This window comes from Oncorhynchus gorbuscha, linkage group LG25, assembly GCF_021184085.1.
Source record: "Oncorhynchus gorbuscha isolate QuinsamMale2020 ecotype Even-year linkage group LG25, OgorEven_v1.0, whole genome shotgun sequence".
NCBI lineage: Eukaryota > Metazoa > Chordata > Actinopteri > Salmoniformes > Salmonidae > Oncorhynchus > Oncorhynchus gorbuscha.
Genome location: NC_060197.1, coordinates 30,416,793 through 30,434,743, shown reverse-complemented (window position 1 = coordinate 30,434,743; position 17,951 = coordinate 30,416,793). Strand labels below are relative to the sequence as shown.

The 17,951-nt window shown below is 46.0% G+C and overlaps 1 protein-coding gene across 5 annotated transcripts in view; it reads right to left on the bottom strand.

Annotated features, from left to right (window-relative positions):
• The window catches only part of dock11 (dedicator of cytokinesis 11), a 114,725-nt gene that overhangs the window by 53,922 nt on the left and 42,852 nt on the right, over nt 1-17,951 (bottom strand). For 3 of the 5 annotated variants that reach the window (XM_046329569.1, XM_046329564.1, XM_046329565.1), the window contains exons 13-32: nt 17,362-17,484; nt 16,877-16,959; nt 16,553-16,675; nt 15,913-15,989; nt 15,589-15,773; nt 14,582-14,647; nt 12,626-12,718; nt 11,707-11,830; nt 11,367-11,488; nt 11,094-11,177; nt 10,910-10,999; nt 10,659-10,780; nt 10,346-10,415; nt 9,978-10,103; nt 8,673-8,744; nt 7,801-7,947; nt 7,205-7,288; nt 6,791-6,902; nt 5,975-6,013; nt 1,054-1,235 (exon numbers count right to left, since the gene is read on the bottom strand). In XM_046329569.1, coding sequence (XP_046185525.1) covers nt 1,054-1,235; nt 5,975-6,013; nt 6,791-6,902; nt 7,205-7,288; nt 7,801-7,947; nt 8,673-8,744; nt 9,978-10,103; nt 10,346-10,415; nt 10,659-10,780; nt 10,910-10,999; nt 11,094-11,177; nt 11,367-11,488; nt 11,707-11,830; nt 12,626-12,718; nt 14,582-14,647; nt 15,589-15,773; nt 15,913-15,989; nt 16,553-16,675; nt 16,877-16,959; nt 17,362-17,484 — 2,124 coding nt within the window. The remainder of the gene's footprint in view (nt 1-1,053; nt 1,236-5,974; nt 6,014-6,790; nt 6,903-7,204; nt 7,289-7,800; nt 7,948-8,672; nt 8,745-9,977; nt 10,104-10,345; nt 10,416-10,658; nt 10,781-10,909; nt 11,000-11,093; nt 11,178-11,366; nt 11,489-11,706; nt 11,831-12,625; nt 12,719-14,581; nt 14,648-15,588; nt 15,774-15,912; nt 15,990-16,552; nt 16,676-16,876; nt 16,960-17,361; nt 17,485-17,951) is intronic. The other 2 variants (XM_046329566.1, XM_046329568.1) reach the window with 1 other exon arrangement.

The following is a 17,951-nucleotide window of genomic DNA, read 5'->3' as shown; positions in this document are numbered from 1 at the left end:
GGTGTAGTGGTCTGTCTGCCTGTCTCTCCTCCTCATATTGTATTGGTGTAGTGGTCTGTCTGTCTCTCTTCCTCATATTCTATTGGTGTAGTGGTCTGACTGTCTCCCCCCCTCCTCACATTGTACTGGTGTAGTGGTCTGTCTGTCTCTCCTCCTCATATTCTATTGGTGTAGCAGTCTGACCGTCTCCCCCCTCCTCACCTTGTACTGGTGTAGCAGTCTGACTGTCTCCCCCCTCCTCACCTTGTACTGGTGTAGCAGTCTGACCGTCTCCCCCCTCACCTTGTACTGGTGTAGCAGTCTGTCTGTCTCCCCCCTCCTCACATTGTACTGGTGTAGCAATCTGACCGTCTCCCTCCTCCTCACGTTGTACTGGTGTAGCAGTCAGTCCGTCTTCCCCCTCCTCACATTGTACTGGTGTAGTGGTCTGTCTGTCTCTCTTCCTCATATTCTATTGGTGTAGTGGTCTGACTGTCTCCCCCTCCTCATATTGTACTGGTGTAGTGGTCTGACTGTCTCCCCCTCCTCATATTGTACTGGTGTAGTGGTCTGACTGTCTCCCCCCTCCTCATATTGTATTGGTGTAGTGGTCTGTCTGTCTCTCCTCCCTATATTCTATTGGTGTAGTGGTCTGTCTGTCTCTCCTCCTCATATTCTATTGGTGTAGTGGTCTGTCTGTCTCTAATCCCTATATTCTATTGGTGTAGTGGTCTGTCTGGCTCTCCTCCTCATATTCTATTGGTGTAGTGGTCTGTCTGTCTCTCCTCTCTATATTCTATTGGTGTAGTGGTCTGTCTGTCTCTCCTCCTCATATTCTATTGGTGTAGTGGTCTGACTGTCTCTCCTCCTCATATTATATTGGTGTAGTGGTCTGACTGTCTCTCCTCCTCATATTCTATTGGTGTAGTGGTCTGTCTGTCTCTCTTTCTCATATTCTATTGGTGTAGTGGTCTGTCTGTCTCTCCTCCTCATATTCTATTGGTGTAGTGGTCTGACTGTCTCTCCTCCTCATATTCTATTGGTGTAGTGGTCTGTTTGTACCCTCCTCCTCACCTTGTACTGGGTGTAACGGTCGTCCATGGCGTGTTTGATGAGCAGGTTCTTCAGGACGGCCACGGCCAGCTGTCTGACCTCTGGTGACCCCTGCAGGGCCTCGGCCACCTCCCTCAGCAGCAGACCAACCAGGAAGTGGTTCTTACAGTAATCCTCCGTCAGCGCAGACTCCAGGCTCTGATCTGGGGTCATAGGTCAACATGGTTAGGTCATGCCCTAAATCACATCCTACCCTATTCCCTGGCCAAAAGCAGTGCACTACATAGGGAACACATACGGGTACTAGCAGCAGGTGCAGACTACCGTGCTGTAATATAAAGGGGTGCATCTTTGACTTCAATCTGACTGGTAGCATTCAAGTGACATGGTAGATATCCTGTTGTTTCACTCATGGAACGATGTGTCTGACAAATTCCAGGGAGGAATGTGACAACATCACATGTTGAACACACTGACTCAGCAACCTTTTTCTCCAATGCAAAACACCACCACCTCCAATGAGGGAAATGAGAGAAACACCACCACCTCCAATGAGGGAAATGAGAGAAACACCACCACCTCCAATGAGGGAAATGAGAGAAACACCACCACCTCCAATGAGGGAAATGAGAGAAACACCACCACCTCCAATGAGGGAAATGAGAGAAACACTACCACTTCTAATGAGGGAAATACTACCACTTCTAATGAGGGAAATGAGGGAAACACCACCACCTCTAATGAGGGAAATGAGAGAAACACCACCACCCCCAATGAGGGAAATGAGAGAAACACTACCACTTCTAATGAGGGAAATCAGACAAATACCACCACCTCCAATGAGGGAAATGAGAGAAACACCACCACCTCCAATGAGGGAAATCAGACAAATACCACCACCTCCAATGAGGGAAATGAGTGAAACACCACCAATGAGCGAAATGAGAGAAACACTACCACCTCAAATGAGGGAAACACCACCACCTCAAATGAGGGAAACACCACCACCTCCAATGAGGGAAATGAGAGAAACACTACCACCTTCAATGAGGGAAATCAGACAAATACCACCACCTCCAATGAGAGAAATGAGAGAAACACCACCAATGAGCGAAATGAGAGAAACACCACGACATCTAATGAGGGAAATCAGACAAACACCACGACATCTAATGAGGGAAATCAGACAAACACCACCACCTCCAATGAGGGAAATGAGAGAAACACCACCACCTCCAATGAGGGAAATGAGAGAAACACCACCAGCTCCAATGAGGGAAATGAGAGAAACACCACCAGCTCCAATGAGGGAAATGAGAGAAACACCACCACCTCCAATGAGCGAACTGAGAGAAACACTACCACTTCTAATGAGGGAAATACTACCACTTCTAATGAGGGAAATGAGGGAAACACCACCACCTCTAATGAGGGAATTGAGAGAAACACCACCACCTCCAATGAGGGAAATGAGAGAAACACTACCACTTCTAATGAGGGAAATGAGAGAAACACCACCACCTCCAATGAGGGAAATGAGAGAAACACCACCACCTCCAATGAGGGAAATGAGAGAAACACCACCAATGAGCGAAATGAGAGAAACACCACCACCTCCAATGAGGGAAATGAGAGAAACACTACCACTTCTAATGAGGGAAATGAGAGAAACACCACCACCTCCAATGAGGGAAATGAGAGAAACACCACCACCTCCAATGAGGGAAATGAGAGAAACACCACCAATGAGCGAAATGAGAGAAACACCACCACCTCCAATGAGGGAAATGAGAGAAACACCACCACCTCCAATGAGGGAAATGAGAGAAACACCACCTCCTCCAATGAGGGAAATGAGAGAAACACCACCACTTCCAATGAGGGAAATGAGAGAAACACCACCACCTCCAATGAGGGAAATCAGACAAACACTACCACCTCTAATGATGGAAATCAGACAAACACTACCACCTCTAATGAGGGAAATCAGACAAACACCACCACCTCTAATGAGGGAAATCAGACAAACACCACCACCTCCAATGAGGGAAATGAGAGAAACACCACCACCTCCAATGAGGGAAATGAGAGAAACACCACCACCTCTAATGAGGGAAATCAGACAAACACTACCACATCTAATGAGGGAAATCAGACAAACACTACCACCTCTAATGAGGGAAATGAGGGAAACACCACCACCTCTAATGAGGGAAATGAGGGAAACACCACGACCTCTTATGAGGGAAATCAGACAAACGCCAATTACTTCAAATGAGCGAAATCAGACAAACACTACCACCTCTAATGAGGGAAATCAGACAAACACTACCACCTCTAATGAGGGAAATCAGACAAACACTACCACCTCCAATGAGGGAAATCAGACAAATACCACCACCTCCAATGAGGGAAATCAGACAAATACCACCACCTCCAATGAGGGAAATCAGACAAACACCACCACCTCCAATGAGGGAAATGAGAGAAACACCACCCCCTCCAATGAGGGAAATGAAAGAAACACCACCCCCTCCAATGAGGGAAATGAGAGAAACATCACCACCTCCAATGAGGGAAATGAGAGAAACACCACCACCTCCAATGAGGGAAATGAGAGAAACACCACCACCTCCAATGAGGGAAATGAGAGAAACACCACCACCTCTAATGAGGGAAATCAGACAAATACTACCACCTCTAATGAGGGAAATCAGACAAACACTACCACTTCTAATGAGGGAAATGAGGGAAACACTACCACCTCTGAGGGAAATGAGGGAAACACCACGACCTCCAATGAGGGAAATCAGACAAACACTACCACCTCTAATGAGGGAAATCAGACAAACACTACCACCTCTAATGAGGGAAATCAGACAAACACTACCACCTCCAATGAGGGAAATGAGAGAAACACTACTAACTCGAATGAGGGAAATGAGAGAAACACTACCACCTTCAATGAGGGAAATCAGAGAAACACCACCACCTCTAATGAGGGAAATCAGAGAAACACCACCACCTCTAATGAGGGAAATGAGAGAAACACTACCACCTCGAATGAGGGAAATCAGAGAAACACTACCACCTCTAATGAGGGAAATCAAGAGAAAAACCTGTGAGAGCATGAACCCCAAAGAAATAAATCACGAGGCAGAACAGCTTCAAAGCATTTTGGCATAGATTCTACAATTGCCTGGAACTCTATTGGAAGGATGCGACACCGTTCTTCCATGAGAAATTCCATAATTTGGTGCTTTGTTGACGCTGTCTCATGAGCAGCTCCAGAATCTCCCATAAGTGTTCAATTGGGTTGAGATCTGGTGACTGAGACGGCCATGGCAATTGGTGCACATCGTTTTCATACTCATCAAACCATTTAGTGACCACTCGTGCCCTGCGGAGAGGGGCATTGTCATCCTATGGGGGCATAGCTATGGTAGCCAACATAATGGCCTGCCCAGCATTTTTATACATGGCCCTGAGCATGATGGGATGTTAATTGCTTGATAAACTCAGGAACCACACCTGTGTGGAAGCACCTGCTTTCAATATACTTTGTACTCCTCATTTACTTAAGTGTTTCCATTATATTGGTAGCTACCTGTGTATATCAAATGTAAAAATGTATATAACATGTTTAGAGGTTAGGTGTAGGTTTAGGCCAAATACATCTCTCCAGTACAGTAAAATATAAGATGTGAGTGTTATTGATTAAATATTGTGTGTCTAAGAAATTTGTTTAAATCTCACACAGGTTGTTTTCTGATTTCCCCTAAGTTTCTCTCTGAAATGTTAATGGTGATTTACAAGAGTCAGATAGGACTAACAAGACTAGAGATTTGGAATGATAGACAGAGAAAGAGAGAGAGAGAGAGAGAGAGAGAGAGAGAGGAGAGGAAAAGCCAGAGAAAGAGAGGAGAAGTGAAGGCAGAGAGAGAGAGTGAGAGACAGAAAGTGAGAGAGAGAGAGAGGAGAAGGCAGAGAGAAAGTGAAGTCAGAGAGAAAGAGAGAGGAGAAGGTAGAGAGAGAAGTCAGAGAGAAAGAGAGAGGAGAAGGTAGAGAGAGAAGTCAGAGAGAGAGAGAGAGAGAGAGAAGTGAAAGTGTGAGAGAGAGAGAGGAGAAGGCAGAGAGAAAGTGAAGTCAGAGAGAAAGAGAGAGGAGAAGGTAGAGAGAGAAGTCAGAGAGAGAGAAGTGAAAGCAGAGAGAGTGAGAGAAATAAAGAGAGAGAAATAAAGAGAGAGATAAGGCAGAGAGAGAAGTGAAGGCAGAGAGAGAAAGGGGAGAAGGCAGAGAGAGAGAAAGAAGAGCGAGAGAGAGAGAGAGAGAGAGAGAGAGAGAGAGAGAGAGAGAGAGAGAGAGAGAGAGAGAGAGAGAGAGAGAGAGAGAGAGAGAGAGAGAGAGAGGAAAAGGCAGAGAGAAGTAAAGGCAGAAAGAGAGAAAGAAAGAGAGAGAGAGAGGAGGAGAGGAAAAGGCAGAGAGAGAAGGCAGAGAGAGAAGTGAAGGCTGAGAGAGAGAGAGGGATAAGGCAGAGAGAAGTGAAGGCTGAGAGAGAGTGAGAGAAAGAAAGAGAGAGAGGGAGAAGGCAGAGATAAGTGAAGAAGTGAGAGAGAAAGAATGCAGTAGTCCCACAGGCAGAGGCAGCATGAAAGACTCTTTCCTCGTCTTTCAGGTCTGAAATCATCAATCAAAACATTCAAGAGAAGAAAATTAATTTGATTTCCACGATCCAAGCCAGCAAGAAGTGTGACAAACTCCAGGCCACTACAAAGCACTGGCCAAAGCAGGTGGTATGGAGGATGTTAGCAATCATGAAGAGTGAATTAATGAGAATCCTGGATAGACGGGGCTAGCAGAAATGGGTTGGTTAGTGGCGTGCGGTGTCAGTTGGCGTTCAAACTGCAAACGTGTCGGTCGATGTTGTGGAGGCATCACCTACCTACTGCGCCAAAAATCTCCGTCGCGTACGAAATAAAATCTAACGACCACAAGCAAAACAAAAGGGAGGAGAAAAATGAGGAAATTAAATGAACATACCATGCATTAGTATTATCAGAACACACTATGGCTGTGGTGGGGTGAAAAACATTCATAGAATTCCTGTTACAACCCTCCTTTAGCTGGACTCCCAGATGTTATGCTCTGTAATAGACTTGTGTGTGAACTTGTGACTGGGCCAAACCAATGAGGCAGATTAGTGAGGGGGGGGGGGGGGGGTTGTGGTTTGTAGGTAAGGGTGATGTAACAGATCATAGGAGCACAGCTTTGGTCTTCGTAATATATACTGGTTTTTGCAATTCAGTTACAATAATTGATACATTAAAGGGGGAATTTCACCACTTTTCAAACTCAAACTCATACCGGTACGCCCTGTATATATAGCCATGCTATTGTTATTTTACTGCTGCTCTTTAATTATTTGTTACTTTTATTTCTTATTTTTTACTTATACATAAAAAATTAAAAAACTTAAACAGGTATTTCTCTTAAAACGGCATTGTTGGTTAAGGGCTTGTAAGTAAGTATTTCACTGTAAGGTCAACACCTGTTTTATTCAGCGCGTGTGACAAATAACACTTCACTTCAGGTTGAAAAGTGGTGAAATGTCCCTTTAGGTCACCAGGACAAAGGAAAACCAGCAGCAGTGCAGAACAGGAAGGCCTCATTTCCCAGGAGTACGTGTGTGGCGGTGGCAGGGAGCAAACGCAGGTAGGGAGTTGACAGGACAGAGGCGCATGGCGAGAGAGCAGCCTACCCTGAACTCTCTGGAGCCTGGTACGTCCAAAAGCCATGGGCAGGTTCAGCGGGATGTAGTGCTCGTGGTTACACACCGTCATGAGGAAGTCAAACTTCATCTCGGTCAAGACCTGTCGGTCAACAAACAACGGCAGTATTACAAAACAAAATCAAACAAACAAGATGTTCTTTTTTCCATCCTAAAAATAAAAAAAGATTAGAGCATTTCCATCAACATTTCCATAAAATGTTGTGTTGATTCGAATCAGTTAGTCAAATGCGCTGAAGCATTAATATGACTACCAGTGCCACACACAACACATGTACTGTCAATAGAGGCCTGTATACAGGGCTGTGTTGTTGTTCCACTGCTGCATTAGGAATACATAATCAGACATGGTAGAGAAAAGGGGTTGTTGCTATTGTCCAGTACCTTGGGGTCTTTAAGGGTGAAGCCACACATGTAGTCGTTGACCAGGCTGAAGCCAAAGCCTCTGTTCATGAAGGTGAGACAGCGCTGTGGAAGGGGACCACAGATTAGGAGGAGGACTAACCAAGTCCAGGACTAACCAAGTCCAGGACTAACCAAGTCCAGGACTAACCAACTAAGCACACCAAGACTATCTTTCATACACAGTGCTTGACTTGCAGTGCACAGAGTTCACCACACCTCACCGTTGCTATCGGAAGGGAGTTTGGTGTTCGACCTGGACCTACATTATCAAACCACAGCAGGCTGCTGAGGGGAGGACGGCTCATAATAACGGCTGGAACGGAGCGAACAAAATGGCATCCAACACATGGAAACCATGTATTTGATGTATTTGTCACCATTCCACTGACTCCGCTCCAGCCGTCACCACGAGCTCATCCTCTCCCAATTAAGGTGCCACCAACCTCCTGTGATATCAACAGTAAATTCCTTTTTTTCTTTCTTCTTCCTGAGCAGCGATAATGTATTTGGTATTATTTCTGTCCTGTGTGGTTCAGGTAATGTACGGGGGGGCCTGTAGTGTATGGGGGCCTGACCTTGATGAAGACAGCCAGGCTGAGGTTGACACAGCGGGCCTCCTCGGGAATCTCAACATGGCGGATGGTGATGTGAGGCATGATGGACAGTAGCAGGGACTGTAGGGCCTGGTGGAAACTGTCTGGGAACCTCTGGGCACGGGGCATCTGGTAAAACATATTCAGTTCAATGAGACCAAAGTAAACGACATATATATATATATACATATATATATACACATACACATATCCATCTCATATTACCTAATAGGAAGTGTGCGCTTCTACTCATTGAGAAACAGGTTGCTTTCCCAATAGAGGGCTGGCGAAGAGGTTCAACTCTCTGAAATGTGCACAGCTTGTAACATCCTCAACTTTGCCAGAGGACGTTCTATCAATTGTAACACTACTGTGCTCTATTTCAGCAACCTTAGTTTATCTTCGAGGGGCTGCAGTAGAGGCCATGGTCTGGATATTACTGGGACTGTTTAGAAACTGTTGGCAAGACAAGAGTATGACTAGGAGCATCCCCATCACCAACTCAACTAAAAGTTAAAAACTTTCCGAAAAAAAAAGGAGAACAGAAATACTTATGTGGGAGTGGAGGCTGGAGGGTTACTTCTGGGAACGTGTAAGTGTGGTGCACAAGAGACACAAGCATGTCGAATGAGGAAGACTGCGGTGCCACATTTTCACGGTGAGGAAAGAGAGACTGAACTTAAACGCCCTGGCACTCGATAGAGAAACATTTGCATGTACAAGACAGAGAACTCTCTAATCTTCGTAACCACACCTGAGGGAGTGCCAGTGATAGCTGGTGTGTGCCTGCGTGTACACCGTACTTCATGTGGAACACAAGATAAACCCTTCATCAGGATAGAACATTTGCCAACCTTGATCCTGTTGCCCTCCTGCAGGTACTGGGCCATGGACTTGGCCATGGTCTCGAAGAAGAACCAGGAATACTAGAAAAGAGGATGAGAGACAGAAGACGTTAGAACTACCCCTCAATTGTGAAGCATTTAGAATGCGTCCCAATTCGACCACCATGTTCCCTATATAGTGCAGAGCCCTGGTCAGAACTAGTGCACTATAAATGGAACGAGGAGCCATTTGGGACAGACATTTACTAAGAGAGATCACATCAACAGCCTGACGAAAGTCAAAACACCACTGGGCTCTGTAATATGGGCATAGTGTCCAATAATCCTGGGTATAATGATAATAGATAGAAAACTGCATTTGAAAAGGTCTGTGAAAACATTCTTAGTGGTGGTGACATAATAATGTTGGGAATTCTCTTTCAAAGAACAAGTGGCTGGTGCCACCTGCTGGTCAGTATGGGAATCACAATTTTCTGATTGAGCATGCACGCTGGCTGGCTCGCACACACACACACATGTTTTACTATCCTTATGAGGAAGTAACATATATTTCCATTAAAAATCCTATTTGTCAGAACCCTTAACCTTAATTCTATACCTAACCTTAGCTACTAACCCTAACTCCTAAGCTTATTATAGCCGTTGTCCTTGTGGGGACCTGGGAAATGTCCCCACAACAGAGAATTTTGTGGGATTTCCAAGTACCCACGCACACCCACAAACACACACAAACAAACACACACACACACACAAACACAGACACATATGTTTTACTATCCTTATAGGGAACTAAAGTGTATTTCCATTCAAAATCCTAACCCCTAACCTTAATCCTAAACCTAGCCCTAATTGTAATCCTAACCCTTAACCTAAACCTTAAGCTTATAATAGCCCTTGTGGGGACCTGGGAAATGTCCCCACACAGAGAAATTTGTGGGATTTCCCCACAAACACACACACACACACACACACACACACACACACACACACACACACACACACACACACACACACACACACACACACACACACACACACACACACACACACACACACACACACACACACACACACACACACACACACACACACACATATGTTTTACTATCCTTATAGGGAACTAAAGTGTATTTCCATTCAAAATCCTAACCCCTAACCTTAATCCTAAACCTAGCCCTAATTGTAATCCTAACCCTTAACCTAAACCTTAAGCTTATAATAGCCGTTGTCCTTGTGGGGACCTGGGAAATGTGCCCACGACGGAGAATTTGGGGGGGATTTCCGGTAACACACACCACACAAACAAACACACACCTTGAGTAGCTTATTGCTGGTGTTGAAGTCCGCTGTCTGTTTGAGGATGGCTGTGACTGCGGTGGCCAGTACCTCATGAGTGGTCCCAGAGTTCCCAGACACTGGGCTGTTGTTCACAAACACGTACTTGGGACACAACAAAGACAGCCGTTAATACACAACCTTTACATGATCACTTTTCATGGTCTGAAAAATGGATCCACGCTCAACATGAACCAAAAAAAGAAACACATTAACTTTGGAGTTACTTTCAACTGAAAATGCATCACCCATCTTAATAATCATAGCTAAGGCAAGGACCAGGCCTTGTGATCCTAGGCTTGGTTCTGGTTACTAGTGACTGTCGTGTGTGATGCCTGGTGTTATACCTTGAGAAAAGAGCGCAGATAGTTTTCCAGTCCCTCCTCGTGGCACCGGGAAACGATGTGTATAATCACACTGAAGGAATAGAACATTATCATTATCATTGCAAATAATCATTTGTTCTTAACTGGCTTAGTTAAATAAAGGTGAAATAAAAAATACAATTATGAGAATTATGTAGCGCAGCAAATATCCATTGAATTAACGTTTCCCCAAAAAAGCAGTTGTAACCCACTTTCACAAACCATGACGACGTCTATGTCACTATGTCATGGGGTCAGACCACGATGACCTCACAGGGTCAGAGTTCAGACTCACCGGGTGGAGTTGACAGCGATTTCAGTGGCCTCTTTGGTTGCTGTGTTGAGGACCTCAAACAGCTGCATCAGCACAGTGGGGAGAAACTTAATGATGACCTTAGTCTCCATGGCATGCAGGCACTGAGGGAGGGAGGGAGGGAGAAAGATCGAGGAAGAGAGAAATGGAGCGAGGGAGGGGGGAGAAAAAGTCAGAGAGACAGCAATACAACACGACGGTATAAAACACTCCACAGCAGGCGTCTCTCTCACCTTCAGATACTTGATGAGTTCTGCTGGGTTGCCCTCTGAGGAGGACCTCATCAGCTGGCAGTGCTGGAAGAACTTGTGGAGGTGCAGATCCTACACAGTGAAACACAGGACACAGCTGTCTGATGGCGTGTTTGTCACAACAGCTTGGCCAAGTTGTTTCAATGTCGGCAGGTGGAAGACATACCTGGGGGTATATTGTTGACGCTACATTGGTCTTCGCTTTGAACAGTGGCTTGTTGTTTTCTACCCATTTTATATCGGGTGCTGACTGGAGGGGTGACAACACACGAATACAACAATGTGATTGTAGTCGTCTGCTTTTTTTCCCCACTAACACAATAACTCTTTCGCCAAACGTTTTAAATCAGTGTCATCGATAGTCATTTGTCACTAGAATACAAGCAGGGGATAGCTCTTCCTTGACCCCAGGTGTTCTCCAGTGAACAGAGGGTTGTACCTTCTTGGCGTCCTGGGTCTTGTCATAGAGGTATCCCGGGGGCAGGGTGGCAGACACAGGCAGCTGTAGCTCTATGGACTGCATCCTGCCGTCCTGCAACAGGGGGGCCCAGGAGTAGCCCACTGTCACAGAGGGAGGGATGAACAGGTAAGGTAATGGAGGAAGATACACACACGCACGCACACACACACGCACGCACGCACACACACACACACACACACACACACACACACACACACACACACACACACACACACACACACACACACACACACACACACACACACACACACACACACACACACACACACACACACACACACCCCGCTCCTAGTCTTACCTAGGGACTCCACTCCCTCTCTCTTCTTGGTGCTGGTCTTGGTACTGATCTCACAGCTGATGTGGTAGAAGGTAAAGAGGATGTGGTGTTTCTCATGGACATGGACCGGCAGCTCAATCTTTACCTGCACAGATCGATACACGATCAACATGGACGTTAGTGTTTTCAAATTCTCATTTCACTTGACCCAAGATTTTAAACTAAGAAGTCCTTCTGGAACTGCTATTAGAAACACCCCAGAATGAGTCACAAACCTATCATTCTAGATACAACGGTACATATTTCTCACTTTCAGAAATAGTACAAGGCAAAGCAAAATGATTCCTATCTATACCACTAGGGGGCAGCAAGAGTGAGTAGTGGAATGTTCAGCCTGCCTGCACGTGTGCTCTGTGTCAGAGGAAATGACACATGGTGAGCCTAGCCAATAACATTTGCTTCTTTCATCAAACTAATTCCCACCTGGGGTCTAGTATGACTTGATCATGTGTCACAATGAATAGTGTGGTCCTTTTCCTTAAAATCTTGTTTGAAACCGGGCTGATAAAGTAACTCATTACCAAAGCAGCAGTCCAGAGAGATCAGAACAGTGAAGGGATCTTGGATGGTGTGTGTGGGGTTCTAAACCTTATGCCAAAGACCAGATGGCCCCCGTCCCAGTCAACGTCTCTGTGTCTGTGACAGTGCCCTGACCTCACCCCTCTCTCTCTCTCCCTCCCTCTGGTGGGTATTAGACCAGCCCAGTGTGAGCCAGTCCAGAGCCCCTGCTCTGGGCTAGATTATAGGATTAACGGAGCCCTAATGACTGGACTTTGGCCACTGAGGACCTCAACAGTAACAGTAACAATTGCAGGGAGTAATTGATGTGGCATAGCAAATCAGGGAAAAGGCTGGTTTATTACGCAAATTGTTCTCTGACCTCGTTGTAAAACTCAGGGCTCTGGTTGTGGTGGAGGACGGCCGCACAGGCACTGGTGGTGAAGAGTGTCTCTCCTGGCTTTCCGTAGATACACTGAAACACACACACACACACACATTATTATTAACCTCCCGCTCATCTGCTGATGTTGCATGGGCATGTCAGTGAGTAAGAAGACAGCAATCTGTGAGCAATGTGAACTAATTAGACAGAAATGCTGTTAAAGAACTGTACAATCGCACCTCAAATACTTGCAACACAAGCAAACCACGGCTACGAACAACGGGGAAAACGAGCTTGTTCACCAGTGTAAGTTAGTTGGGAGGTGAGAATGTAGTAGGTGAGAGTTTAAACAGAATTAAACTAAGTGGAGTGGAGACCCCAGGAGAGGGAAGGAGGAGGGGGCCGGCTGAGCTGCCCAAGCCCAGGCGTGTGATGTGGCCCTGACCTAGATAGATCCTCTGACCCTGGGCTGGACGGGAAGGCCTTTTGTGGGGTAAGGTACTGAGGGTAAAACTCAATGCTAGTCCAGGCAGAGGTCTAGATAATTGATCCTGACAGGGCGGACACAGTGAGGAGGAGGAGAAGGGGAGGGGGAGGGGGGGGGTCATTTAGTGCAGTAATTACAATGTTGATTCCTTGGGTCATTTTCTAATTGACCAAAGTATGAGAGTGTGAAGGAGGCCCTTAGAAAGGGACAGAGCTCAAATAGGCAGCTTAGTCTGAAGGGGAATGTTTGATCATTCCTAATTATCAGTACTGTCTCAAAAGGAAACTGAGAGGACATGCCGAGTGGTGGAGGTCCTTAGAAAGGACCGAGTGAGCAGAGCTCAAATGACTAGCCCGGTCTAAGCGATAGTTGGCCTCTTTCCAGAGGAGAATATGCTGTTTCAGATCATGTGATTATGGGTTGTGTACCAGCATGGAAAAAGCAGTGCCTTCAGAACCCTGTTCCCGCGGCGACAACATGCTGAAGTGTGGTCTGATGATTACATAGTGAGCGTGTAGGCCCTGTCCCTGGCTAGAAGGGCCGACTGGAATCTTCAGTCTTTTCTGCAGAATCTGTTCCTACATGTTAAGCATAGAAGTCCATGGTGCAAAACTACAGTGCAACACACAATGAGGCAGACACTCACTATTGGCGGGCCAGAATGAATGAGCCTTTGGGCTTCGTGGGGTTCATCCTTGATGCAGTCGTTTTTGAATGCACTATATGTCATGTTGTCTCCACCTGAAGCGGTTTCTTTTGTGTTTTTAACGATCAAATAAATATCGTAATGAATTCATACAGCTCCAGCAACCTACAACACAGTGTGACATGGGCTATCGCTCCTTCTACTGGAGCCGGTGTCAAGTCCAGGAACTGTGCTAGTTGGTTTCCGCTGTGTGCTAAATGGAGAGGTGTGCTGTGACGTTGGCCCGACCCTGCTGTTTGTAAACACTTCATTATGCCCGAGAAAAGACTTTGTTCCTAGCCAGACTGTGTGATAAATCATCTCTCTCACTGGTTCTGTGGAAGCCTGTTTGAGTGCAGTGAACAGTGAGGGATTCTGTCTGGTGGGAAAAACTTTTCCATGGTCGTCGAATGGAGGTTCCCACCCACAAATATTCGACGTGTGCGGATGTTCCTCAACGAGAGAGAGAGAGAGAGAGGGGGGGGGGGGAAGAGAGCGTGAGGGAGAAAGAGAGCATGAGAGAGAGAGGGAAAAAGAGAGAAGGAGAAAGAAAGAGCACGAGATTAAGCAAATGAAAGAGAAAGAAGGAGAGAGAGAAAGAAGGAGAGAGCGAGAGCTCTCAATATCTCCCCTTGCCAGCTGTAATAACTGGCTAAGCTTCTGTAAGAGGCCTTTTCTCTCCTCCGCGACTCCACTGTAGTTTAACTTGAACTTTGTCAACTCCTGGGGATCCCAGTCATTTTCAGTAGATCAGACGTTACAGTACCATACAAACGCTCACCTTTAGAGGGGCCGCGCCTTCTTCGTCAGAGTCTCTGAACTGTACACACACCGCTACGTTTCTTGCCTGGAAGGATAAAAGACACTTCAGTCAATACAATAACTCAACCCAGGAAGGACGACAGTCGGTGATGGGATAATGTGAGCTGTAAACTCAATGACCCACTGAACCCAATGTGTACTGAACAAAAATATAAACGCAACATGCAACAATTTCAACAGTTTTATTGAGTTACAGTTCATATAAGGAAATCAGTCAATTGAAATAAATAAATTAGGCCCTGATCTACTGATTTCACATGACTGGGCAGGGGTGCAGCCATGAGTGGGCCTGGGAGGGCATAGGCCCCCCTACTTGGGAGCCAGGCTCAGCCAATCAGAATATTTTTTTTCCACACAAAAGGGCTTTATTACAGACAGAAATACTTCTCAGTTTCATCAGCTGTCCGGGTGGCTGGTCTCAGACAAACCCGCAGGTGTAGAAGCTGGATGTGGAGTTCCTGGGATGGCGTGGCTACACGTGGTCTGTGGTTGTGAGTCCGGTTGGACATACTGCCAAATTCTTTAAAATGACGTTGGAGGCGGCTTATGGTAGAGAAATTAACATAAAATTCTCTGGCAAAAGCTCTGGTCAGCATGCCAATTACACACTCCTACAAAACTTGAGACATCTGTGGCATTGTTTTGTGTGACAAAACTGCACATTTTAGAGTGGCCTTTGATTGTCCCCAGCACAAGGTGCACCTGTGTAATCATCATGCTGTTTAATCGGCTTCTTGATATGCCACACCTGTCAGGTGGAATGGATTATCTTGGCAACGGATAAATGCTCACTAACAGGGACGTAAACACATTTGCGCACAACGTTTGAGAGATATTCAGTTTTTTTTGTGTACGGAACATTTCTGGGGCCTTTAAATCAGCTCGTGAAACATGGGACCAACCCTTTACATGTTGCGTTGTTGTTGTTATTTGCACACACACTTCTCCCTCCCACCTTTCACCCACCTTTGCGAAGGTCTTCTGGTTGTCGTATTTCAGCTGCAGGGGATAGATATACAGATGGTTCTTGTAGACAGTGAAGGGGTAGTTGTACTTGGCCTCCTCAGGGAGAAACTCCTCCATCTCCACTGAGACCCTCTCACACTTCTCCTCAAAGGGCTTGACTGGGATGTACGACGAGGTCACCGTGTCTGAGGGAGAACAGTGGAGGACGTCAGTGGCACTGTCAACCAATGAAATGGGTTATATGGCACGATTGGCAGTCAACCGTTCAATATTATTCAGTCAAATGTAAACAGCGGACTAGAGAAAATAGGGGAAACTACCCACTTGAGAAGTCCGGAGGCACACACTCGATGGTGACATTCAGTTGTCCAGGGATAGTCTGCAGCTTGCTCTTCTCTGGCCTGTAGGGGTGAAAGTGTATGAAACAGTCATAACACTATAAGTATGTACACTTGCAGTGCCAACAGACACTAGGATACTGACGAACATGTTCGTAGTACAACTAGCACACCAAACCACCTATACTGTACACTCTTAGAAAAATGGGTTCCAAAGGGGTTCTCCGGCTGACCCCATAGGAGAACCCTTTTTGACTACAGGTCGACACACACACACACACACACACACACACACACACACACACACACACACACACACACACACACACACACACACACACACACACACACACACACACACACACACACACACACACACACACACACACACACACACACACACACACACACACACACACACACACACTTTTGGGTTTCATGTAGAAACCTCTGAAGAAAAGGTTCTATGTGGAACCCAAATGGGTTCTGCCTGCAACCAAAACAGGTTTTTCAAAAGGTTCTCCTATATGGGGACAGCTGAATAACCCTTTAAGGTTCTAGTTAGCACCATTTTTTCCCCTAAGAGTGTACAGTCACAACCATCACATGTCTTACTGATGACTCACTTCCTGATATCAGCCAGCATCTTGATGAGGTCATCGGTGGAGATCTTGCTGCTGTCCTGGCGATAGAGAGGAGAGAACTTCCCGTCCATGTCCAGACTGCCCTGGGCATCTTTAAACACTTGCCTGGGACAACAGAGACAGGATCATGTTCACGTGTAAGGAGGATGTACATAGTAAAACGCAGGTCAATATTCAAATGAAGACACCTGAGGTCGCAAATAAATCATCACCGCACTGCCTGAGGCCCAGTAAACATGATTTCCCAAATAGTCAGTGAATTATTCCACAGTTTTCCACCTGATGTGTATGAGAGCTGTGTCTTACTTGGCAGCCCAGGCGAAGGGCATCCTGTACTGGCCCAGGCGCTGACACGTCTGCTTGGCAGCCTTCAGCACCTTCTGGGCTGTCTGGAGGGGAACACACACATGTAGAATGAGTCCGATGTGACAGTATCAGGTTAATGAAAAGGTAATAACGTGATTTATAACAGCGGCACAGCTAATCAAACAATCATGATGGAAACAAGACCAAAATAGGCAAACACATGGGAGGAAATTCAGTTTAAAATAAGTTAAAACAAGACACTTTAACATGACATAATACACACAACCCAGGGAGACGATCTACTAAAACTTTTAAACAGTGGTTTTGGGGTTATGCATGTCCTGTGTCTGACATATGGTCTATTAATAGCAATAGAAGTAACTACGGTGAGAGAGAGAACAGTGGTGGTAGAAGACCTTGTTGATGTCTGAAGGTACACACACACGCGCGCGCGCACAAGCACACACACGCACACACACACACACCCTGTTGATGTCTGAAGTCTTGATGTAGGGCTCAGCACAGTGTGTAATGCCGTTCTGTAGGACCTTCTCCACTCTGGCCACCAGGAAAATATCAGCATGGGGGTTGGTCACCGAGAAGATACCCTGGAGGAGAGATGAGGAAGAGAGGAAAGGTGGAGTCGAAGAAAAATGGAGGGATGAAGAAAAAAGATGGAGAAGACCGATGAAGGAAACGTGACTATTTGAGACTGCTAGACCAAATGACTACTGCTCTTCAATTATTTGTTACTTTTATTTTTTATGTATCTATTTTTTTCCTTAACACCTTTTTTCCTTAAAATTTCATATGATTTTTCGGTTTGAAACTGCCATTAGGACTACAGTAGCTCCTAGTCATTGTATGAAGGAGAGTTGATCAACTGTCTTCTGGACAGGGCCTGCAGCTGGGAAGTGGTTGGCTGTCTGTTAGTGGCTGAAGTTATACAGGAAACCCAAACAGAGCTGGAACTATTTTTGGGTCAGTGAGATGAAGCCAACCGTGGCTCTCATACAGAGCGTCACACACATGTACGTGCATGCACGCATACACACACACACGCACGCACACACGC